This window comes from Motacilla alba, chromosome 3 (assembly GCF_015832195.1).
Source record: "Motacilla alba alba isolate MOTALB_02 chromosome 3, Motacilla_alba_V1.0_pri, whole genome shotgun sequence".
Taxonomy (NCBI): Eukaryota; Metazoa; Chordata; class Aves; order Passeriformes; family Motacillidae; genus Motacilla; species Motacilla alba.
The window spans coordinates 109,850,918-109,875,751 of NC_052018.1; the positions used below are offsets into that span (position 1 = coordinate 109,850,918).

Consider the following 24,834-nt stretch of genomic DNA (forward strand, 5'->3'; position numbering starts at 1 on the left):
ACAAGAATATTTAAGTTTAAAGAAAAAAGATTCATATTTAATAACCCTATTAAACTATAAGGGCAGCATCTGAATTTCGGCCAGAAAAGCAGCAAGACTCTAGGGACAACCATTTTTACAATTTCCATGGTCCCACATTACCTTTTTTACTGCCTCTCAATTATCTAAATTCAGGTCTTCACTTATTTATGTAGCTTTCCATTTCCTTTTGTTTTTAAAAAAATCTTCTGTACTCAAGCATCTTGATTTTCCTCTTAGGTATGGCTTTACTTTTGGGTTTTTTTTTGATATTTATAAAAAATTGTTAAAATTTATTAGACTATGGTTGCACACACTACTTCCCTGATCTAATTTAGATGTATAAATACAATAAAGAACTCAAGGAATCTTGGAAGAGATTGAAATAAGAGAATAAGAGATAAGAGAATAATTGAGAGAGAGGTAATTGAGAAGAATAAGAATAATTGAGATTGAGATAAGATAATTCTCTTGGATAAGAGAATCTACTCTACTCCTAAGTCAAGATTTTACATTGGACAAAGGATTAAAACCAATTTCTAAAAATGTAGTTATTCATCAGCAAACAAACTATTTTTGACTGCTGAGTGCAGACTATTTTCACATCACCTTCTTTCCTATGTCTCTGTAGGAAGCCAAATGTGATTTTAAAGCTAACGATAACAACGTATTTTAAGTTTTCCTTTGGGGAAAAAGAACCCCTTGAATTTTATTTTTGAAAGCAAACGAAGGCAGCATTACCTGCAGCTTGGCATTCTGAGTTTGCAGAGTTGTGTTCTGCTCCTGCAGGGACACAGTCTGCCTCTGCAGGGCCAGGATCTGGGCCTGCAGGTTGTTGTTCTGCGTCTCGAGCTGCTTGAGCTGCGTTTTCAGCGCCTGCTTCTCCGCCTGCAGCGTCGCGTTCTGGGGGGTTCAAACCACACAAAACCTCAGCTCACAGCTGCTCCAGGAACTCCAAGATAAAACAGAAGAGTTCTCCAGACCACAGAAAGCAGCAGAGATTTACAGGGTGGGATAAAACTGCAGAACAAACGCACTTTGGGGGGATTTATCACTGGAAAAACAGGTAACAGATGTTGCACCTATGGAGAAACAGGAGAGGACTCTCCAGGCCTGGTGTAAACAGGGATTATAGAACAGGGACAGGAGAGAGAGCTGTGCATGCCAAAGGGCAAATGCAGGTTTTCACACTTCCTTTTAAAATGCCTGTCAAGGCATCCCACAGAGCAGAATCCAGCTGCTACACACACTGCATTTAATTCAGATTCTGCTCGGGATGGAAACAAGGTGATAAATTAAAGTGTCTTAACAGCCCCCTCGTTTGCATTATCGGAACAGCTCACCACAAATAATTACCACCAGAATCATATTTAAAACACATCTTACATTCCTCTCCACCTCGATTAATCTATCTTTAACTTTCAGTAATTCTCTAGTCGTCTCCTGATTTTCTTTCTCCCACTTATTGACAGACTGATTTCCTTCTCCACTTCTTGGAGGAGAATTCTGAACCATCCTTTCCTCTTCTTGTCTTTGCTTGAGAGCTTCATAGTTCTTCTTCACCTGGAATTATTTAGGACGACTTAGGTTAGGTTCAGAATTTTCAATTTTGTACTCCCAAATTTATTACTTTATTACCTGACCGTGACCCTTCTCAAAGAATAGGAAGTGCTGGTATGGCATTTGTAAATTTGGTTTTTGCACATATTTGGGGAGATGATGTACAAATTATGTAGGGCTATGGACAGTTTATCCCAAACAAACAGCAGACCTCTATTTTCTATTTTATTTCAGTGTTTTTAACTGTACCCCCCAACTTTTATACTAAAAATTTTGCAACCAAGGTGACAGAATTTCCTTTTTCAACCAATCTACTCAGGCTGCTCAAGGGTAGGCCAGAAAATAGAACTGGAAATGACATCCCAAATCAAATCAACTCCAGGTTATTTATCCAGCTGACGTTTTCATGGCCAGTGAATAAGCTCAACAACTTCTCATGTGATTTCAACAGAGTCTTAAAAGCATTCACACCTTTGTCCTGCTTTATATAACCTGAATGATGCCCATTTTTTGCTGTCTTACCCAAAAAGTGTAGAAGTAACAACAGCTCATTAAATATTCCAGAAAAATGCCCTTTTCCTTACTGTTTTCAGTTCCTGACGCAGCTGCTGGTTTAGATTTGTTGATTCTTCCAAACGAGCCTCCAAAGCAGCAATCTTTTCTTCTTTTATTTCCAGAGACTTCTTGAGCGTGGATTCTAATTTGGACTCCAGAAGCTTGTACCTACTGGCCAACAACAAAAAAGAGTCTGTATTTTAAATAATTATTCGAGGTGTTTACATTCTAAAATGTTCAAGAAAAGACTCATAGCTACATTCCAAAATCCCTGAGTGCTGTGGTCAGAAGTGTGAAGGCATCTCAGCATCCACAGCAAGCCCTATGTCAAAAATAACCAGAAGATGGTTGTCAAAAGCATTTTTGACTGCTGCTTTCTTTTAAAACGTGTTAGACCCAGAAAAAGACCCATTCAGGCACACCAGGGGCGTGCTGGGTTTCTCTGCAGCATTAGTGAGCGGTGCCTGCGCTCCTTCTGGCTGCACTCCAGCAAATCCAGCGGGGACCTGAACTCAATTAGGATGTGAAGTATTTGGAGAGCAAGATTTTCATCAGTTCCCATTTCCTGCCAGCTCCAAAGGGGAGGACAGGGAAGGAGATGGAGCACAAGACTGTGCAGGTGCACACTTGTTTGGTGCATCAATGGGCAAATTGCTCACTCAGCCCAGCTGCTGATATTTTAAGACTGCTGCCACCCTTGATGTGCACAGCTTCCATTTTTAACCACACTCACGATACTGTAGGGCACCCAAAACCCCCCAAAATGTCACTCTGAGAGAGAAGCGGCCGGATTAAACCGTGTTGATTTAGAACTGCACATCCTTCATGGGAAATACCAAAACCCACAGTCATTAATCACTTCTAAGCAGTTCAGTCCCTGTATGTGGCTCAGAATCTGGAGAACACCCCACTCCTCCCCACAGCTGGATAAAATAAACCCAGGCACTGACATCCCCCTTTCTAATCCTGGCTGCTGAGGGATCCATCAGTTTAGTGAAGGGAATAAACTGCAGCAGACTCCTGAATGGACAATGGCATCAGATCCAGTCAGGAACTGGAGCAGAAGACCAATGGGAAGAGAATTAATAAGCAGAAAGCTGTCCAGTAGCATCATGCAGCAGGAGGGGAATCCGAGGTTTTCAGGTATGACAACTAATTCCCAAGGATTTATGGAATAGTAGGCAGCTTGTGACTAGTAGAATATCCAGCATTTCACCTTCCTGAGCTGAAGCACAGATTTGGCTACAAGTAATTCCTGCCACTGAAAAATGACACAGTTCTATAGAAAACAATGGAGGAAAAATAATAAAAGCAAGAGATCCAATACCCACTTACACGTTGAGCAATGAAAGATGGTACACATTCTTTAAATATAATTGCAAGTTGGGTCATTTTGGATTCAGAGTCAAAATCCATAAATCTGTTTGTCCAAGGACAATAGGCAAGAGAAAATGGAAAACACTTCATAGTTAACTCATAAAACCTGGCCAGTTTAGACCTCAATAGAAAGACTCCGAGGTGCTACCAAAGATCATTCCTTAAAAACCACAAGCAGCTCTTTCCAATCAGGAGGAGGAAAATGGTACATTTTTAATTTCCATTACCAGAATGACAGAGGCAGATGAGAAACTACACTGAGAAGTAATTGTATCCATAATGAACCCAGCTCTTCACAGCCCCGATGGAAGAGCTGGCAGTGACTCACCTCTGTGTACTGTTATGGAAGGAAGGCAATCCAGGTATCTTTGGGATGAATGAAGAAGTTGAGAACAATGGAAAAGCAGGATATTTACGGGCTGAGCAAAATTTCAAACCAATCCTAGTTTTCACTTGGAAAACAAACATTGCCCTTTTCATGATGCTGCAGCTCTACATGGAGCTTGGGGGAAGCTCAAGCCAGCAGCAGAGCCCAACCACTTCTAACCTAGAACCTGATTAAATGTTGCTCCATTTGGGCTTCATCTAAGTTTAAGCTTCACCATGGATCAAGGTCTGGTGGTTTTTTGTTGGGTATATTTACCTAAGGACACATCAAATGCTTATTGAGTGCTGTGTGTGACACAGAAATGCTTAAATCAGAAGAAATCCAACCAGTTCAAGATCTGAGAACTTCTCCTGAACTCATCTGGGAGCTGAGAAAGGCAGGTGAAAGCCACCAGCAGAAACCAAGAGAGGGTAACACATGCCCCTGGCACCACCCCTGTGACAGAGCACTGGGAAAGGGAAGCTGGATTCAAACCCCAAGTGTTATCTGGTTTCCTTTGGACACAGAAGGCCCCAGATCAATCTCCATGCTCACAACAATCAGTTGTAGCAACAGATCGTGACAGAACTGCACTGGGAAGCAAAGCGTGGCTGAAGCCCACACTGTCTGCTTTGCTCCTGTCACCAATTTTCCCTAAATCCCTGCAGGATAAGGCAGAGGAGGGAAATGCAGCAGAGCTAACAGATGTCAGGGCAGCAGCTGCTTTCCAGTGGCAGGTGGGGAGGAGTGATGGGACACCACCAAGTTCTGGGGACACGCAAGCACTGGATACTTCAACCAGGGGAGGTGGGAATGCAGCTTCTTTTAGGATGGAAGAATTAGAAGGAAATGGTGGCAAAGAAAGAGACAGTTTAAGGTAATCACTATGTTACAAAAAACCATTTGTGTCAGACAGGCAGACAAAAAGGGAAAAAAATTACTTGGAGCTAATTATCTTTTACTGCTACTGTTGCTGCCGCTGACTAGAGCATAAAACATGTTAATTATAATTAACTGCATCTCCTGACATACTTCAATGAGTCTCTTAGCAACAAAAAGTGGCAACTCACTGTCACAGTCAGCTGAATGTGAAAGCACATGAACTAGTTAATTTCCAAAAATATCAAGTTCCTTTTTGGGTCTGTGAGTGCGCCTTAAAAACCTAAGAGTACGCACAGAATCAGTCTGCAAAACCACTTTTAAGAATAAAAAAGATCCTCATTTGTCCTCTCTGTCATGCAGGCCCTGCCATTCTCACCTGTCATCACTGCTCTGCTCATCGTGCAGGAGACGCTCCTTGTTCAAGCCAATTTTCTCAAGCTCGTGGGCCAGTTTTTCCAGATCATTGTTCATCTGTTGAGTCTTCAACTTCTCATTCACCAAGTCCTAGCACAGTAAAAACCACAGTCAGTGTTTCCAGCGAAATCAAATAACGCAGTCTCAGTTCTAGGAGTGCTGAGACAGGGTGTTTAATCACTACATGACTGGAATAATTCAGCTTTAAGTCTCCTTCCAGCTGTATCAGACATTACACTGCAACTAGAGTATGATTTCCCTGTGCTCTCTTCCTTCCCTTTAAAATTTCCTTCAGAATTTCCCTTTAAATTTGGTCTGGAAGATGACAGTCAAGGGGAAGCATTCCAGCAATATGATATTCTTCCTTTCCATGACTGTGACTATAGAAATTTTGATTATCTAACGCATAAAGGTGTTAACAGTACACAGATTAATGCAGAATAAAACCCCAAAACAGAAACCCAGATATCATTTCTGTACATTATAAAGAGATTATGATGGCAATGGAAACTCCTCTGTTTACCTCTCTCAAAGTGACCAGGGTTTTCTTATCAATGGTAGCTCTTTTCACCAGTTCCTTATTTTCCTTTTCCAGTTCTTTCAGGCGCAGAGACGATTCTTTATATACAACTATTTCTTTAAACAGAGATTTATTTTCCCTTTCCAGATTACTGATTTTGACATTATTTTCTTCTAAGGTACTATCTTTAATTTCTGCTTGCTGTCGAAGCCTTTTATTTTCCTTTTCCAGTTGCTTCTTATCCTTTTCCAGTTGAGAAGTCTCTTGTTCCAACAACTTATTCTCCTTTTCCAACTGCTCCAGGCGCTTACTGGAGATTTTTAACTCTTCCAAGTTCTTTTGCAGGGTTTGATTTTCAGTCTCTAAATCTTGTAATTCGCTCTCTAATTGCTGAATCTTCTTATTGCTGTTTTCCAGGGCTTTCTGCAGCCTTTGGTTTTCTGTGTCCAGGCCTTGGTAACTGACTTCCAAGCGTTCAGTCTTCTTAAAAGAGGCTTTCATCAGCTCAAGGCTTTTTTTGAGCTGCTCCTTTTCACTCTCCAGCTCCTTATTTTCTAACTGTAACTGTGCCACTTTAATGCTTGTACACTTCAAGGATTCGATTGTCCTCCGTAACTCTAAATTTTCTTCGTCCAGTTGGGAATTCTCCTTTTCTAACGATTCCAATTGAAAAGTGAGGTTTTTCAGGCTATCCAAGGTTTTTTTCAGCTTTCTGTTCTCCGTCTCCAGGTCAGAGTTCTCTTGTTCTAAGGCCTCGATCTTCTCACAAGTGATTTTTAGGTTGGTGATTTTCTTCTGTAATAACTCATTTTCCTTCTCCAGACGATGCAGCTCGTTTTCTAATTCTTCTGCCCTCTCCCCTTTCTCCTTATAGTGCTCCAGTTCTTTCCTGACTTGTTTTTTTTCAAATTCAATCTTATTTAACTTACTGCTGGTTTCTTTGATAGACTCATGGAGGATTTTATTTTCCTTCTCAATTTCTTTCATTCTTGCCTCAGCACTGATTTGTGAGCGCTGCCTTAGAGAAGCCACAGTTTGATTCAAGTGTTCATTTTCTTGTTCTAAGAGTTTAATCTAATTGGGGGAGAAAAATGGTAAAGTGATAAACAACGTGCCAACAAGGAATTGCTTTCATATCTAAACTAAAATATACTCATCATATCATATTCAGCTTTTATTTTAAGTTGAAGAAGATCTCTTACTCTGCCAGTGTTTATGTGAAGAATTACAAACATTATTTCAAGTTTGACAACAAAGTAAATCTTCAAACCTCTTCCTCTTGAATATTCACAGATAAATGTAAACCCAAAACTAATAAAGCACATATTAAAAGAAAGCTTTACCTACTTTCTAGCAAATTTAACTTTCATTTGTGTTTACCCATGTTTAGATGGTTTTTTACACTCTGTGGTTTCCAGAGCTGTGTGTCCACAAAGAACAGGACTGCAGCAAGTTCTAAACCAAACCTGAGATGGAGGGAGGTGTGGGAGCCACAAAAATCTCTTCATTTCATTTGGAAAGAGTGGAGGTGATGGGTGGGAGACGAGGGAATCCTGATCATATTCAACAACAATTTGAGAAGAAACACACCAAAGTTCCACTGATTTCTGAGTTAAAAAGAACCTTTGAATATTCTGTTCCAAACCAGCTTCAGAGAAAGTAAATCATATTGGAATTATTTTCCTAGGAAACATTTTACCAGATCTACCTCAAGGATAAAGGCAGAACCTACACCTTAATTTTTGGTATTCTTGACTTTTTAGGCTGCTCCAAATCATTTGGAATTATTTGGGCATGTAACAGCAGACAGCAAAACTCAGCAAAACGGTTTGGATCAATATTTAAATGTACACTAATAACCCAGTGTAAGGGATGTTTCAACAATAAATTGTTTGGGAGAAAAGCAAAAGTGCTGCTTGCAATGAAAAACAGACTGAGAAAATTACAGGCTGCTCTTCCACAGTGAAAGCTGAATGGAACTATTAATTACAGATGCACAGCTCTGCTCCCAGCAATGACAAACTGCTCTGCAATATTCACCAGAAACTCCTGAACAGGTGCCTAAAAACACAGCTCTGGAGCACCTGGCATGGCACTGAACACTGCCCATGAATTCTGCTTCTCTGTTTTGTAGACCCAAGTCTACAAAAAAATCCTGATAAATGCCTCCAGGATTTCGGATGAGATCAAATGAACCTCCTACAGCCAACTCCAGGAAGTGTCAGCACAGGATTTTGGAAGAGATATGGAAGATGCTGTTGACCCAATCAGGCTTAAGTGTTTTATTTTTAAGCAGAATTAGGCCCTCTGAAGTATCAGTCCTAAAACAAGATATGGATCTTTAAATGAAAGCAAAGCTTCCATGCCAAGCTTTTTTACTTCACCTCCCTTTTTTCTTCCTTCTTGAAATCCACTTACCGATGAATGACCTTTAAAAATATTCAGCATTTTTGGAAATAGAATATTCTGCATTTCAAAATACTGTACTTCAAATTAAACTAAATGGCCACGTCATCAGGAGGTATAAATAGAATTTATAAAAACCAACAGCAGTTCAAATTCTGAAGGACTCAATTCCTAAATCTGGGACTTCCAGGAGCTCCCAGAACTCTTTCCTGGTGGCTGCTCTGCGGACGCCTCAGAAGGTGCCAGTGTCCATCAGGTACATCTTTTACAAAGATTCAGATGCCAGTTTTTGGCAGCCACAAATAAATCCAGGTGGTCACAGCAGGAACCCATCCCAGTGCAGGGCAGAATGATGGAGCTGGAGCCGGGGCTGCTGGAATTCCCATCAATGCTCCAACCTTACTCCATGCACTGCCAGCTGCCTGGGACCTGTTCTCCTCCTCTGGGAGGTGTCTGGCCTCCCTCCAAAGTTCCCACTTTTCTCTCCTACACCCTCCAAGCAGCTCCAGCAGATGCCCACGAAGCCGTGGGAGCGTTACAAACGCCACCAAGCTGGAAACCCACCAGGAAAGCCCCAGCCAGAAATGAGTCACGTCTCTCACTGGCTGCAGCTCCCAGCAAAGCTGTTTTCCTGCAGGAACCTCCTTTTGGCAAATCCACTACATTTACAACCCCTTTATGTCTGTAAAATCCTATAAAAGGAGACCAGCAGAGCACAAAGCAGCGTTAAAACTTTTGGTTCTGCTACTCACTTGTCGCTCGGAGTTCTCTCGAAGCGCTTCAAGTGTCTTTTCAAGCTGTGCTTTTTCTTTCATCAAATCTTTACTCTGATTTTGACTGTTCTGAAGACTTTGTTTCTCTTGGCTAATTTCGTTCTCCAGCTCTTCAAGCTGGGAAGAGAAACAAAAGTTTTAAAATGTACTTAAAAACGACAGTCTTAGCTGGGTTGAAGGCACTCTTATAGAAATTAATAAAGAAGCTTAAGAGAAAGAATTAACAGAATTCTCTAATCTTTAATTGAAACATTAATTTCTTCTGGGAATACATTTACTCCTGCCAGAATTTTCTCCCTGGCTCAGAACACTGTATCTATAAAGTACTTTAGTGTAGAAAAAAGGGTCAGATTTTCTCAGGCTCTGGATATTTCCTCAAGCATCTTTTTTTTTCTCTTAAAATTCCATTTCAGTGAGATTTACACTACTCCTCCAAGACCCTTTTAACTTAGGAAGGTTGAATGTTGTTTGATCTTACTTAACTATTTCAAGAGATAATTAAGATGATTCCTTGGGAATTAAATACATGGGTTTGTTTTGTCAAGTGTTTCCAACTTGCAGAGAGCAAAGCTATTTAAAATTTAAAATACCCAAGCATGATTTCTCTGCCACATTGAAGTGGTGGCAATAAGTTGACCTGAATGATGTTTGTGTGTTTCTTACACCTATTCCTTCCTTTTGTACCTCCCAGCTTTCTTTTGGGCACACCACAGAGGCTGCTCCAAAAAACACCAGCTTCTCAGGAATCAAAAAACTTATGGAAGCATGGAATACAGTAGGGATTTCTTTAATTTTCTTGCTTTAATTATCTCTTAGCCACTCTAAGAATAGTCTTTCACCTGAAATAGCTGCTGAAGTCAAAGCTATTTCAAGAACTTTAGACCATTTCCCTCCACTGTAATTAGCCCCAGCTTTTTCTTTCAATTTTTTTATTCTCTATAAATACCACTGACTAAATTATTCTATTTGATACACATAATTTGAGGAGCAAAGTACTGTAGCTCAGCACAGCTAAACCTGACAAACTCCCCTCTTGAGCTGTTTATCAATTCCTTGACCCACCTCCTCCCTCCCTCAGCTAAAATGAGGGCACAGGAGCAAGTTTTCAGCTCAGACTCATCACTCACTCTCCACCTCTGCACACACACTTTCTTCTGCTTCATAATTACCAAAATTAATGCTCTCCAGTATTCTAAACCACTTCCATTACTCATCATATTCCCAATATATTATTATTTTTTCCCCTCACTGGTCTAAGACCCTTCGGAATCAACTGGTCACACTCTCACATAACAAAAAAAGAGAAAAACCTCTTGGAGGTGGTTTTATTTTTTTTACCAAGAACTTACAAACACTGTAACTCCACTTAGACCCTTGTAATGCCTTACCCAAAATAACAGCAATTCATAAAATTACCCTTTAGGAAGAAAATAGCAAAGAACATTAGGCAGCTCTCACACCATTCAAGCACACCCTGAGCTTTACCTTCTTGCTAAGTCTTTGGTTTTCTTTTTCCATTTTCAGAATCCTTGAACTGCTGCCTTCCACAGAGCCCACTGCACTTTGCAGCTCTTCCACTGTCTTCAGCAAACTTTGGTTTTCCATTTCCAGCTTCAGTAACCTGCTGGATGTCAGCTCATTCACCTCATGGCCCAGTGATTTCTGTGGCACTGCAGGAGAAAAACACCATTATTCAAATAAAAGGTGACTTATTAGCCAGAGTTCTTCAGATTCTGCATTTTTAGAGGATTTAACAGCCTTTGAAAGTCCTTCCAATGCCCTCTTGGTGACCAGAGCTGATTAGGATTAGAAATATTAGAAATGAAAATATGTTCTACTCTCCCAATGTTCCTAGTCACAGCACAGATTTGCTTCCCACAACTCCAAATTCCGCAAGTGCTTTGCACAGGATCCGGTTTGTATCTAAGCATGTTATACTGAAGAATCAAAATCTTCACCACAGTTCTTCTCCTTAACTTTGAGAACAGCAAAGCCAGCAGACTCATGATCTGTGCTGCAGAGTACAGATGTGTGAATGGCAAAATAATGTAATTTCCAGGTATTTATGGGGCTCACACAACGATTTAACTGACCAAGAACCACAAGAACAGACTTTTCATGTAGGCTGTACCTCAATGGATACATGGGAATCAGCATTTCTCCAGAGGACAACACACTCTGTACTTCAGAAATATGGGCATTTAATTTCCTAATGCTACCCGGCCTCTGAGGTTTCAATTTCAATCACTGAGCAAGTATTAACTGCGTTTACCTTCAGAAAGTTCAGTAGTCCTGTTTATCTGCTCCAGCTCCCAGCCAAGATGCAAAGACTCATCCATACTTTGTTTCTGAGCCATTTCTAGGGTCATATTTTCCTCCATGAGCTCCTCAATCTTCTTTCTGTCCATATCACGCTCCTTGGAAATGATTTCACAGGTTAAAAGAAAAGTCTCAATACCTGCAAAGTATTTTATTCTCTATATTATATTATCTGTATTATGTTGTCACAGGGAAGGGCAAAGTGCTTTTTCTGGTCTGCCTAGACACTGAGATGGGGAGGAACTGGGAAAAGTTGGGAGAACTTTGAAGGGGACAGTAAAAAGAAGATTACAAAGAACCTCTTCTCCTCATAACCTACAGCAATCACTCCCTACTCTTCCAAAGTTTACTTCTCTCTGAATATTAGGAAGCAAAGTGCATGGGGTAAACACAATATTTAAGTGACAATTGATACACATCAAAAAAATCAAACCTACTGCTCTTGAATCTCTGCATTTATCATCACATTCCTTCTCTTCCCTGCTATTTTGAAGGCTTTTATTAAAAATGGAATGAAATTCAGTGTGTATCAGTGGCCTTTGCCACCCTCCCCTGCCACTCACCATCTCCATATCATGCAATTTAGCTTTCAGCTGCAAATTCTCTTTTTCTAACTCGTGCAGTTTATCTGAACGAGCTCGGGTCCCCTCCAATTGATCTTCCAACATTGTCTTGGTTTCTAGCAACACTTGATTGTCTTCCTTTAACTCCTGCAAAAATGGAACGACAACAAATAAATCCCAAACCAGAAGCATTCCCCTGCTCGTGCAAACTTCGATACACGTCACGACCAGTTTCAGAAACCTAAACTAAAACTGGGAGCAGTAACAGACTTTATAAAAAGCACATTTACAGCAATTCCACATAAATGCAAGTTAGGAATTTCTGTGAGAATAAAATTTGACAAAAAAAAGAAATACTCCCTAAGCCACTGAGAACAAATAAGGTGTTGATAATTATGATCAAACCATCAGAATCTCTGTCATTTGGGCTGTGATCTGGAAAGATGTACTGCATGTACAGCCCAAAATTAGGTTTATAGGCCACCGGGCCCAAAGTCAGGCCATGAGGCTGAAAATGCAACCACAATCTTAAAATACAACCAGCCACTCTCAAAGGGCCTGAGCAGCTTCAATTCTGGTACACAGAGGGTTTTTTTTAATAGCATCTGATGAAAGTAATGTGCAAAATACAAAATTGGCAATTTTCCTCATGATACAAAGACAAAACTTTTCAAACTTCAGCACACAGTCAGCTGCAAAATCTGAAAAAGGACCCTATAAATATCCTTCATACTCCTCCCCACACAAATAATAAGTTAACTCATAATTATTATGAAGCAAACCCAACTAATTAGCGTTTATCTGTAGAGAAGACTGCTTGAAATATCTGACAGTTTACAGGCTATGAAAACATATAAATGATTTTTAGTGGGGTTTATTAGTTTAAAAACTCTATGAAAATCAAACTTCCACTGTTGTCAAATCCTGCTGATTTTTCTACCATATGGCACCTGCCCATCAAATTTGGCACTCGCAGACAGAATGATGGCCTGACAAATTCCTGCATGTTGATTTGCCTCCTAAATTACTAATTCATGCCAGAACTCGAAGTTCCCCTCGCTTGGTGTTGGTACATCTTTTTTTAGCGTGTTTTATGCCATTGTCCTGTACTCATTTATGTGAACAGCCTTCCTTTCCTCAACACTTGACTTAGAAAATTGCTTTCCCTTAGGAGGCCTACAGGAGGAGAAAGGAATGATAATGTTTTTAGCATTTTTTTGAATTAATTTTGAATTAATTTGAATTAATTAATTATTATTTTTAATAATAAACTAACAATAAAAAATAAAATTTAAAACATCCTAAATTAACTATATAATACCTTTATTCCAAATCATCTTATTTATACTAAATAATAAATTTTACACCTTTAGAACTTATTCCAAAAAATAAAATAAAAACCCACACATTTTATTTTGAAACACTCCTCCACATTCCTACTCCTACCTTATCTACTAATAAACAAACAACAAAACAAAACTCTCCTTTATTTTAATTAATTTTTACTAAAACAAAAAAAGTCCCTAAACTATGATTTTTTTCCTTTTCTTTAAACCTATTTAAACCTACTCTAAACTAAACACCCAGAAAACCACCACCAACTCACACCTATAACCCACCAAACCAAACCTAAACCATAACATTTCCAACACCAAAAAAACTAATCAAAAACGAAATAAACTAAACTACAACCCAAAAAACCCCCAACTTTTCTAATATTATTTAAACAGTGTGGGGCTAATTAAGAATTAGTTCAAAATCAATTAGGAATTAAATTTAAAAAAGCTAAAAATATAATAATTCCTTTCTCCTCCTGTAGGTCTCAAATCCATCCTTCACAGGGTTTCTCCATCCATCCCTCACAGGGTTTCTCCATCCATCCCTCACAGGGTTTCTCCATCCATCCCTCACAGGGTTTCTCCATCCATCCCTCACAGGGTTTCTCCATCCATCCCTCACAGGGTTTCTCCATCCATCCCTCACAGGGTTTCTCCATCCATCCCTCACAGGGTTTCTCCATCCATCCCTCACAGGGTTTCTCCATCCATCCCTCACAGGGTTTCTCCATCCATCCCTCACAGGGTTTCTCCATCCATCCCTCACAGGGTTTTTCAACCCATCCCTCACAGGGTTTCTCAACCCATCCCTCACAGTCTTCTACTGGCCTTGCTGCCTTAGAGCTCTGGTGAACACTGCTGACTTCCACGCCATTAGGAACAGCTCCCAAAAAGATGGAATTTGTCACAAAAACCTGGCTGCCATATCCCAGAGCGACACGCTACAACCCCTTCTCCCATCCCAACCCTTCCATCTCCAAGAACACTTTGAAAAAGCCCCAGCCAAGAGAAGAATGGTGCCTCCGGGTGCTTTTCCCCCCGGATCTCTTCACCTCCACCCTGGCTTTGTAGAACTCGATGTCATGGAGCCTCTCTTTGTAGCGGCTGACTTCGCTCTCCAGCTTGTCCACGCGGATCGCCTTCTCGCGCAGCGCGTCCAGCTCGTCCCGGTACACCCTGGCAGAGCGGGCATCCGACAGCAGGCTCATGTTCTGGGACACAGGGAGACACAGCAATACAGGCAGGACTGGGCACAACGTGGGCAAGGGTGACACAGCTCCTTCAGCGGCCAAATTCATTGTTCATTCAAATCGGAGAGGGGGATTGTTAATTCGGAGAAACGCAAAGAAAAATCTATTGCAGAGGATTGTATTTAAAAGGAAACTGCACTGGGCTTTTTGAAGGACTCACTATAATTATATATATGTTGTATATTTATGTGATATTTAAGGTTTTTCCCCTCATTATCACCATGCAAAGTATAAAGAAAAATCGGACAAAACTGGAGCGCTTTCATTTTAAGAAGATCCTTTCAGAGGATGCGCTGGTGGCAAACTGCTTGAATGAAGAAACAAAAAAAAATTAGAGAAGAAGTACTAACCTAAGTCAGGGCATTTTTTCCCATCATAATATACCAAATAAAATAGTAGTTCCACAAGGTCAGGTTCAGAATGCAAAATAAAAAAAGAAACATGAAAACATACTTAATATCAAAAAAGAGTGGTGAACTGTTGTGGTGGGGGCCACTTTTCTTAAAATAATACAATTATTGAACCCACACCTCTTGCTGAAGTCTCTTCAGTTCAGCTTCCATCTGTTCCAGTTCTTGTTTGCAGTCAAGCAGCTGCTCAGTCTTTTCCTCACTTGAAGGAGAAAACACAAACCAGTTAAACATGGCCACAAAACCTGCTAATGATCACCAGGTTTGAGAAGAAAATGCTGAGATTTGTGAGGCTTCCACCTTCAACCCACAATTTCAGGGATATCAGAGTGCAAAATTTAGGGTTGCCATCACGATTTAGTTATTCTTTTGGTTTTAGTCTTTAATATTTTAAATGTTGTAAGACTTTTCATAGTGCTTTAAATTGTTGTTTCCTACTCACACAGGGCAGAAAACAGGGTGTAATAAGGAATTTTTGCAATAAGGGATTTTGTGTAAAAAATCACAGACATTACACACGAATGTGTACCAGGAGATCCAAATCCAAAACAACTCAGAATAATTTCAAATTACACATTCAAAAGGCCCAAATTCTTTCTAGGAGAACCAGACACTGACTCCCTGTCACAATCAAGTGAAGTCAATTTTAAAAGCACTTTCATAGCTCTGTCATTTTTCCTTTTCTTGCAGAGAAGAATTAAGGGGTTTAGGTGTCTTGACTCAACTGAAGAAGATATTGCTTAATAAGCTCAGTAATTTCATGAAACACAATGAATTTTAACTTTATGGAAAAAGCACAGTGTCTGTTTTAGTCAGCTCAGAAACCTGGGACAAAAGCAATTTGACACAGAATGCCACAATTCCTACATGACTCATTCTTAACTTCCAACTCATTTCCCAACCCTTAAAAAATGAGTTTGTTAAAACATGACTAAGTGCAAAGGAAATATTTCATTCTCTCACACACAAAGGACACCTGATGTTCAAAATTCAACTGCAGCTCAGACACAAAAAAGCACCTAAAACACTGCAAAACAGTATTGGCTGTTGAAAGACCTGCCAATATTGAATATTCTTAAAAGGTGTATTGCATATTCAAATGTGTTACTGTATTATTCCCCATTCTGGAATATAAGTAAGAAACAAAAGTAGAAAAGGGGGAAATAAGAGAATTTAATGGACTGAAATGTATAATGCTATCTCAAAGCAATCCTACCAACAAAGAATAGGTATGTTTTAAACAAAACTAGAGCAGTTGCTTTTAAAAATGAACCAGTTTCACTATGAATGATCTTTCTGGAAAGGATTGTTTGGAAAAGGTCACTGAGCCTACAAGCACGGGAGGCTCAGCTCTGCACAGCTCAGTGCAACATCCCTGTCACAGCTTTGCCCCTGCAGAGGTGCTCAGAAACAGGCACGAACACAAATTTATTCCTGATTTCTGTGACTTTTCCATCAGCATCCATATTCCTGTTATTGTTTTACATGGGAACACACAGAACTCAACACTCCGAAATGAGGTGTGCAAATTCCATCTCTGGAGTTTGTGTATTCCCTGGTTTGCATCCAAGCGAAAAATAATCTTTACAGACCTTTTACAGGAAATTACATCAGCTACACTGCCTATTAAACCAGGTATGAAGGTTCACTGCCAAAACCAGATTATAAATAAATTTTATGCTGAGCATTTCCAAGTCTGGAATTAATGTAATTTAAAATTTATCAAATAGATGCAGCATTTAACACTAAATGCTGCAGACAGAAGTTAATTCATCCAAGTCTGGTATTTTAAGATACTGCTACACGTAAAGGGAAATTATTTACCAACTGAATTCAAATAAGAGTGCAAAATGTGGACTGTTCTGAGCCATCAGTGCTGCCCTAATTGCACGCTTCAGCTACAGACTGGAGAGGATTGGACTAAATTATACAGAACATACCAGTGTTCACTGTTTAGGCTATCTATTAACTGTCAATCAAACTAATAACAGCAATTTTTTCACTAATTTTCTTGGTGCAGCTGTTTATAGAATATCCTGGGCGGGCTCATTGCAGGAGACACATAATAATACAGACACCAGGAAAAAAGAGCCCCATCTTTTGTCCTCTGTTCCTCATGAAGACCATGCTGTAGTGGGGGAAGGGGATCCTCTGAGTAAATCAACAAGATCCTTAATCCAGCCAGCTAGAAATCATCTGATCCACAAACACTGGGAATTGTGACTTATGCTACCTTCAGCTTGTGATTTAGTTTACCTGTCTCCTCTCCCCACTGCTGAATTAAAAAAAAAAAAATCTTTATTTACGCTGTTTCTACACATACTGAATCTCTTCAGATTGAGCATTTTAATTCAGAACACACACACACACACATTTCACTCTGCTAAAACAACTGACACATTGCTACAGGGAGAGGCAGATTCTCCACAGGTCTGTCATTGATCTTCTCATTAAATAACTCCTCACTCTGCTCAGACATGCTCCTTGACTATGAAGACAAAGTGCCCACAGAAACCTCCAGAATCAGGAGCAGTTTTCAGGAGCAAATAAATGTTGTGCAGACAAGAAATCTTCTACACAGGAACAAAGAGGTGGGAGACAGGAAAGCATTCTAATGGATATTTTTTGTCCTATCTGCAATGATTTCAAACCATGAATTAACCACAGGTGAGCATTTCTTGTTGGAAACAGGTCACCAAATCATGCTGCTGAGAAGGAATCCCTCCTGCCTTGTCTCCTTTTAATGATCACCAGGTTTGAGAACAAATTGCTGAGATTTGTGAGACTTCCACCTTTAATCCATGATTTCAGGGACATCAGAGAATAAAATTTAGGTCAAAACATCATTATGAATACAAACAGAGACCAACACAGATGAAACATTGTATTTGTCCCATGGGTCCACAAATCATCTTGTATTACAAAAACACCCTTCCTGGGGAGCAAAAACTGAAAAAAGCCACTTGAAAGGACAAGGAATTGGTCTGAAGAGGACTAGAAGCGTGGAAAGGACCTGGGAAGGATTAGAGTGTGAACTGGTACTCACAGCTCCTGCCTGAGCCTCCTGATCTTGGCCTTGGCGTCGGCGAGCTCGACGCTCAGGTGCTGCCGGCTCTCGGTGCGCTTCATGCCGGGGGAGCCGCACGGGGACTGCGCGGCCGAGGCGTGCGGCAGGAACCGGAGACAGTCCCGCTCCTCCGACAGCTCGATGATGGTCTGAGGAGGCAGAGCACAGGCAAAAGCCCAGAGTGGCCCTCACTGAGCCATCCCTGGCGTGCCGTTCATATCAAACTCTGCAATGGCACAACAGCCATGGAAAGGTTTTGGCCATCGAGGAAGTCAGAAGTTGTCCCTGCACCTCTGTGCCTGAAGCAAAGAGCCACAGCTTTTGAACAGGACCTTCTGCTACTTTACATTTTGTTTTTCACTTCAGACTTTTGAGCCCACAAAATGGCCAGTGCTCAGAACAGACTGGGTAAGGAAAGGTGTGAATTCCTTGAGAACCACCACCTCTTGAAAATAAAGATAAATGTCTGTCTCTAAGCAAAGTCGTGTTCTTCAGCGAGCAGCAGCATCCTTGACAACTGAATGAAGCACCAGATCTACAGGAATACTCCTATTTCCCCCTACAAATAAAGGTGTTAGCCAAATATGAACATCTCTCAGAGTTTAAAGTGTTTTTCCTTTGCTTTGCACAAAGGCATCACCCACATCCTCCACCCTCTGTTTTATTCCTATCAAGGCTGTGATGTGGAAGAACCGTCCAAGGAATATCCGGAATAATTGCAACATTGACACGTCCACTCTACTGAGGGGCAAATCTGGGACCACCAAGATGGTTCACAACTCAAACTTTTTAGTAAATACAGTTCTGTTCCTTGATTCTAACACGGCACAACAACTGTGCCTCAAGATAAGCCTGAAAAACATCCTCTCCTGGTATGGATTCTGCTTTATCCCCCTCAAACCTGGACAACAGGACATGGGAATAGAGCAGCTTTCAGTGACTGGCTTGCAAATTGATGGGTTATTGATTGCTGGTAAATGCAGCTGATACAGCTTTGCATTCTCTGTTTTCAGCTCCTGATGAATGCTGAAGTTGTTTCCCACTCTGGCTACGTGGAAAAGATCATCTCTTATCATTCCTACTTTATTCCTCCTTTCTTTTTCCCACATTATTGAAAAAATACGCACAGAACTCCTCCCTGAAACAACGTTCTGGCAGTCAGGAATCCCTGCTTTAACATGTCAGCAGAAAATTAAACTGTTAGTTATAAAAATCCTGAGCTGCATTATCTCAAAAAAAAGAAGATTTCTTGTATTTCTCTTAAGCCACATCCATACCTCTGAGTGCTCATCTCTTTCATCTATAAGCCTTTTTAAATGCAATGCCATATTTTTCAGGAGAGGCTCAACATACTCTTGTGTCAGCACAATGACATCCATCCACTGCAGGTCAAACACATTTTCCTGATTATGAGTTACCTACATGGGGTGAAATGAAAGGGAAAAATATCCTCTTGAAATTCTAAGAGTAGAAAGGAAGCATAAAGAAAAAAAAGCTGCAACTCCACAGGTTAAATGCTCTGGATAAGGTATGAAAAAACATTTAAAATATATTTAATTGTATATAAAGGAAGAGTTTTTTGTCCACCTAGAAGCAGCACCTTGTCCTTCTGGCAAGGTGACAGTAACATTATAAATTATCTACCACATACATTTGTTTGGAATTATATTTTATAAAGAAATTTGCATATAAAGATTTCACTAAACTAAATCTGCTGTATGTAACTAAGAAATCCTTGAAGCAACCAACGTGCTTTCTGGTATTGCTCTAAAAATAAAACTCAAAAATGCTCAATCATTAAATCTTTTTGTGAATCAAGTGAAAAAATAAAGCCTTTTCTGCTTACTACAACCACTCAATATGCAAATCACATATGCCATTTACTTGCCATTGAACACGTGCAATTAATTCCCCCTCCTGCAATACAATATTCCATCTCAAAAAATCCCCAAACTTAAAAGCAAAAACCCCCCAAAATACCTCCTGAATATGGGCTGCAACAGCTGCTCTGGTATCAAAATCCAGACTTTGGATTCTTTCAATAAATTCTTCTTTTTTCTGACACTAAAAATAGAGACATCTATTTTATACACATTTCTATGAATAACTGCAAGTATTTTCATTCCTCTTTTCATTTCTTCAGAGCTAAAACTTAGAAAGCTGACATTGCAATGGCCACATGACTAAATTATTATCCAATAATTCTGGTGACCAGTAAATCCATGGTTCATGTCATGTTACAGCAATTATAATTTTCAACACTAATTAAATGATACAAGAAAAATCAAATTGAAATGGTACAAGGAAGAGGTTTCTTAAAAGTGCTACTTATTCAAATTCTGTGATGGTTTATTAAATACATGAAACAGAGCAGTGAGTTAATTTTCAGCACTTTACCATTTCCTTCCTTTCTTTACAGTATCAGGTAAATTACAACTACTGAAATTAATAACCATGATGGTGGTATTGGAGGTATTTGTGCAATAACAGGTGTAGGGTAGTAGGCATTTAATTTAAAAAATCCGAATATTCCAATTTTTCAAGGAGTGCAGTTGTACCACCAAAGGAAGATAAGTTTTATACCACCCCAAGTATTAAATTAATAAGAAAAGAGATGAGTAATTCAAAAGTTTAATAGAGACAAACAAAATGAAACTCACCTGAACTGCACAACCAAGCAAAAGCAGGAGGAGCTTTTTTACTTCTTCAGTACCCGGCTCTGAGAAGAAAAGAAGAAAAAATGGTAACTGTAAAATTGTAATTAGAGCTTATTCCCCTGCACCTCAGAAAACAGGAGGTGTTCTTGTTATTTCCATATCATTTATTTTAACCTAGTTTAGACAACAACCAGAGGAGCTTTCAGCTCAGTCCTTTTTGCCATTTAACTGACGACTTTCAGAGTAACCAAACATCTTAACAGCCAGAACAACTTCAAATGGAAAAAAAATTCAGCCCTTCAAAAAGCAAAACTTCAGAGTGACAATTTTAGAAGTGCTTTGGAGACCTCCAATCGAGTTTGCAATGGTAATCTCAGGTATTTCAAGACAGTTACAAAAGTGCTTAAATTATCTGTTGTTCCCAAGTTGGAAGAGTTTAGGTGACAAGTTCATTTAAATTCCTTACAAAGCTGTATTAGATATTCATCTGCCCATCCAAAAAATCAAAATGTATTTCCAAATCTGGCCTTAAGCATCTTAATCTCCTAAAGAAGCTTAAGTTAAAGAACTCTGTTTACAGATTAATAAAAATGTTTCTTACTTTTTACGTTCACAATGTCCTCATCTTGCTGCTAAACACAGAAATATATTCTATATCTAGAACATAAATGCCATGAAGCAAATGCTTCAAGGATGACAAGACAGTTTAGGCATTGACCCAAGCTGCTGCTTTTGGAGGGAGCTACATAATGTGTATAACCCCAATGATCATGGAATATTGCAATTTTTCAAGAGGTTTCTCAGGTAGATAAATACATTACAAAAAACATAGACTCAAACGGGAGATTTTTATTCATTTATTCAGACTTCTTGTATCCCAAAGGCTCAAGCTGTGAAGTCTTTGATGGAGAAACAGAAAAACCATCAAGGAAGGTGTTTCACCAGAAGCTACTTCAGCTGAAGAAGGGGAATTCCACCTGGCTTTCTGTCTCATCAATAAAGGTTAACAGGAACACTGCAACAGGAGAATCCAACAGCTCATAGCCTACGTTCACTTAACCCAATAAATTAACCACATTTTCTTAATTTTTAAGCAATCCCCAAGCTCCTCTTCACTCTTCATCTCCTGACTGCCTTTCAAACACCCGTCTGAATACTGATTCCCTGTCTCTCCCCCACGTTCCCTGAAGGAACAGAGCAAAATACTGAACCATCTCAGCTTCCCTCATCTTCTGGTTTTCCTTCCTTTTCCTCCATCAGAAACACAGAAATAGATGATTCTGTTTTACACCACCAACCTGCTGCTGAGCTGTGTCCCTACCCTGTGTCACTGTTTATTTTCCCTGTGCTCACCCTATCCCTGCAGGCTTCCATCCTCTCCTGCCCTGCTCCCTCAGGAATCTGAACTTGCTTTTTCATCTTTCCCCTTCCCCTTTGCCTCACCTTTATCCCTCTGTAATTTAATTTAACATTTACAGTCACAGGCTGTAGCTCTCCTCCAGTTTTCTCCTCCAACTGCCTTCCTGCCGATCAGCTCAGGAAATATTTCCTGGTAAAATCCCTGCTGACCTGTTTTACCAAACCTCAACTCCAGCTTTCTCCTGCATCTTCCTCCATGAGCCAGCTGCCTCTGGTAGCTGCTCCTGCCATCTGCAATTTGGCATCTCCTGGGATTTCTCTACTAATCATTCCCTAAGTGCAAAGGCCAAACCTGGGAAACATCCCAGTGAAAAATCACACCTCCAGCCTAAGTTTTAGTGGACCAAATCCAAGTCTTGATCAGGGAATTGACTTTTACTCCGGGGCTTGCCTTGATGCAACCAGATTTAATTAGCAAGTGTCTCCAAAGATCTCTGAGGTTTCGTTTCCCTGCATCTGCCCAAAAAAAAGCTTCAAAATCCATGTAGGGGTGAGATCCTTTTCCAAGCTGACACAGCAAGAGCAGTCCTAACTCTCAAAGGGGAAAGGTTCTGGACGGAACCCAGAAGAACAGGTAAATATTCTAGTTCAGACCAAACTCTGTGATTGAACTCCAGCAGGGAACTGAAACACCTTCAAGAATGTTGTCCAAGCATAACATTTTTTTTTTTTTAATATGAGTGCTACAGAAAAGTCCAAATTTTCTCACAAACCCAACAAAATCCCCACAGAAGAGCAAAGCACACACCAGCAGAGCTGCCAAACCACAGATCCCAAAACACAAAGACACCTCCTTAAAAATGACCAAACCATAAAATGGAATGTGTACAACTGAATGCAGTATTATCTCCGTGGGGTTTGATAGTGCACTTTCAATGAAATGTCACCTTATACTACACAATATTGTTAAGACATTTCCTCTCAGTATCTTGAACAGAATCAAAAATGTCACTACAAAACAATACTATGAGCTGGGTTTTTTTTAGATCTGTTTTTCCAGTAAATCTGGTTTCTAGGCTAATCCATGGAGTCTTTCGAAAACCTTAGGAGAGTCTGGAATCAAAATTATAAAAGCACGATGCATCCTGTTCTTTTGGAAAGGAAGAGACCACATTCACACTTCTTGGTGCATATGACAGCAGCTGCACATATAAAAACTGAAAAAGCTGTGACCTCAGAAGCAAAAGCAGCAATACTCAAAAGCAGAAAGTAAAACCCAAAAGAATTAAAAGCAAGATACCTACAAAGATGGGATAGTGCAGATGGGGTACGGAAAATACCAATGTTATGAGCCCTGGGATTGGGAAGTGAGGAAACACAGATGGTTCTTCTGGCTCATGAGGAACCCCCTGTCCCACAGACACAGAAGCGTGGCAGAGAAGACATCCCAAAGAAATAAAAACAGCCAGGGGAAGCTACACAGCCTGTTAGAGCAGTTCCTGACCTCTCTGCTGAGGTGTCAGAACATCAGGAGGAGAACACCTGGGGCACATTAGACCTAGGTAAATAAATTCTGCCCAATCCATAGTGGCTCCATGCAGGCCAGGTGTGTCTGCTCCGTGCTTCTGGAATTGAGAGCATGGTGCAGAGATTCCCAAGTGGCTGTGGATAGTCAGCTGGCTCCACACAGGCTAATTTTCTTGGTCTGAAAATTGCAACTCTCAGAGCTGGAAGCAGAGAAGGTGGGAGCATGGAGAAGACAGTGTCAGTTCAGGGGGGAAAACAAGAAGGTAACTGCAATATTTTTCAGGTATGGATGCAAGAGAAGCAGGAGAGTTTGGGGGAAGGAGAAACAAGGATCAGGAGCTGGATCAAGTGACATGCACTGGACTGCCAATTCCCTCAGCGGTGACACAGGTAAAGAAAGTTGAAGGTGCAGGAGCTGGGAGTACACGAAACTTTAACTTTGTGCCATCAGTGGGTCACTGCTTGCTGGGAAATGTACTCGGGCTCAGTATAAATCCTAATGAAAGCCAGGGCTGAGGCTGTGACAAAACAAATTTTTTAGAGTGTGGACCCTTTGTGTGGACAAAGAAAATCATTAAATCATTATCATCATTGTTAAACCACTTATTTGATAAAGTATTGAAACAATCTTCTGTTGAAAGGCTCAACCCTACAGGAATTTTATTTCCAGTGAAAGAATATAAATTATCACACCAGTATACATTTTTATCTTAGTTCAAAAATAAACTTACCAGAAAAAGGATTTTTGCCAATTATTAGCACATTTGGCAAAGACATCATGATCAACTGCTGCAAAGTCTCCTATAAAAGTTAATTAAAACATTATTTACATCATATGTACTGAATGAAAGCAAACATCAAATGCCAACAGCCATTAAAGAGGAATCAGTATTAATTAAACAGTTTTAATCTTTTTCAGGACTCCATGCATACTTTTCATACAATGCTTAATTATTTGCATTCTAATTAAAAAAAACAACTAACAAATACGAGTTACTTCTACAGAAGCTTTGTTTTACTGGTTTGCACAATCATCTCACACAGCAAAATCCTCTCGTGGCAATGAGCTGGCTTAGGGATCTTAAGCCAACGAGATCCCGAGTCTCAGAATGTAGCAAAACCCTTTAAATTTATTATGCTCATGTTTCCCTGACTAACCTATTGATACATATTTGTTTTATTTGCTCTAAGGTCCATTTCTACTGCAAAAAAAAATTAGATTTCTTTTATTTCACAGTTTCTTTGGCCTCACCAAAACGTGGATGTGAAAATCCCAGGGGTTTTTGCTGCAGTGACACCGGGCCAGCTGTGAATATAAAGGTACAAACCCCTGTCTGCACAACCACAAGGAATTTTAGCTGGGAAGTGCCACACACCAGGCAGCAGCTCTGCCTATCTGCTCCATGGATTCCATCAATGGAGCTCCTGTAATGGCTGTAATCGGGTCAAATCCCCAGTCTAGACAGAGCCTAA

At 40.0% G+C, this 24,834-nt stretch overlaps 1 protein-coding gene across 26 annotated transcripts in view; it reads right to left on the reverse strand.

The window, feature by feature from the left end:
- The window catches only part of CCDC88A (coiled-coil domain containing 88A), a 70,986-nt gene that overhangs the window by 23,037 nt on the left and 23,115 nt on the right, over nucleotides 1–24,834 (reverse strand). For 22 of the 26 annotated variants that reach the window (XM_038131385.1, XM_038131384.1, XM_038131405.1 and 19 more), the window contains 16 exons: nucleotides 24,093–24,162; nucleotides 20,479–20,537; nucleotides 19,799–19,882; nucleotides 19,096–19,236; nucleotides 17,798–17,967; nucleotides 14,872–14,953; nucleotides 14,144–14,302; nucleotides 11,755–11,901; nucleotides 11,145–11,289; nucleotides 10,358–10,542; nucleotides 8,852–8,989; nucleotides 5,697–6,767; nucleotides 5,136–5,263; nucleotides 2,163–2,304; nucleotides 1,405–1,581; nucleotides 760–921 (listed from right to left, as the gene is read on the reverse strand). In XM_038131385.1, coding sequence (XP_037987313.1) covers nucleotides 760–921; nucleotides 1,405–1,581; nucleotides 2,163–2,304; nucleotides 5,136–5,263; nucleotides 5,697–6,767; nucleotides 8,852–8,989; nucleotides 10,358–10,542; nucleotides 11,145–11,289; nucleotides 11,755–11,901; nucleotides 14,144–14,302; nucleotides 14,872–14,953; nucleotides 17,798–17,967; nucleotides 19,096–19,236; nucleotides 19,799–19,882; nucleotides 20,479–20,537; nucleotides 24,093–24,162 — 3,060 coding nt within the window. The remainder of the gene's footprint in view (nucleotides 1–759; nucleotides 922–1,404; nucleotides 1,582–2,162; nucleotides 2,305–5,135; nucleotides 5,264–5,696; nucleotides 6,768–8,851; nucleotides 8,990–10,357; nucleotides 10,543–11,144; nucleotides 11,290–11,754; nucleotides 11,902–14,143; nucleotides 14,303–14,871; nucleotides 14,954–17,797; nucleotides 17,968–19,095; nucleotides 19,237–19,798; nucleotides 19,883–20,478; nucleotides 20,538–24,092; nucleotides 24,163–24,834) is intronic. The other 4 variants (XM_038131407.1, XM_038131399.1, XM_038131390.1 and 1 more) reach the window with 1 other exon arrangement.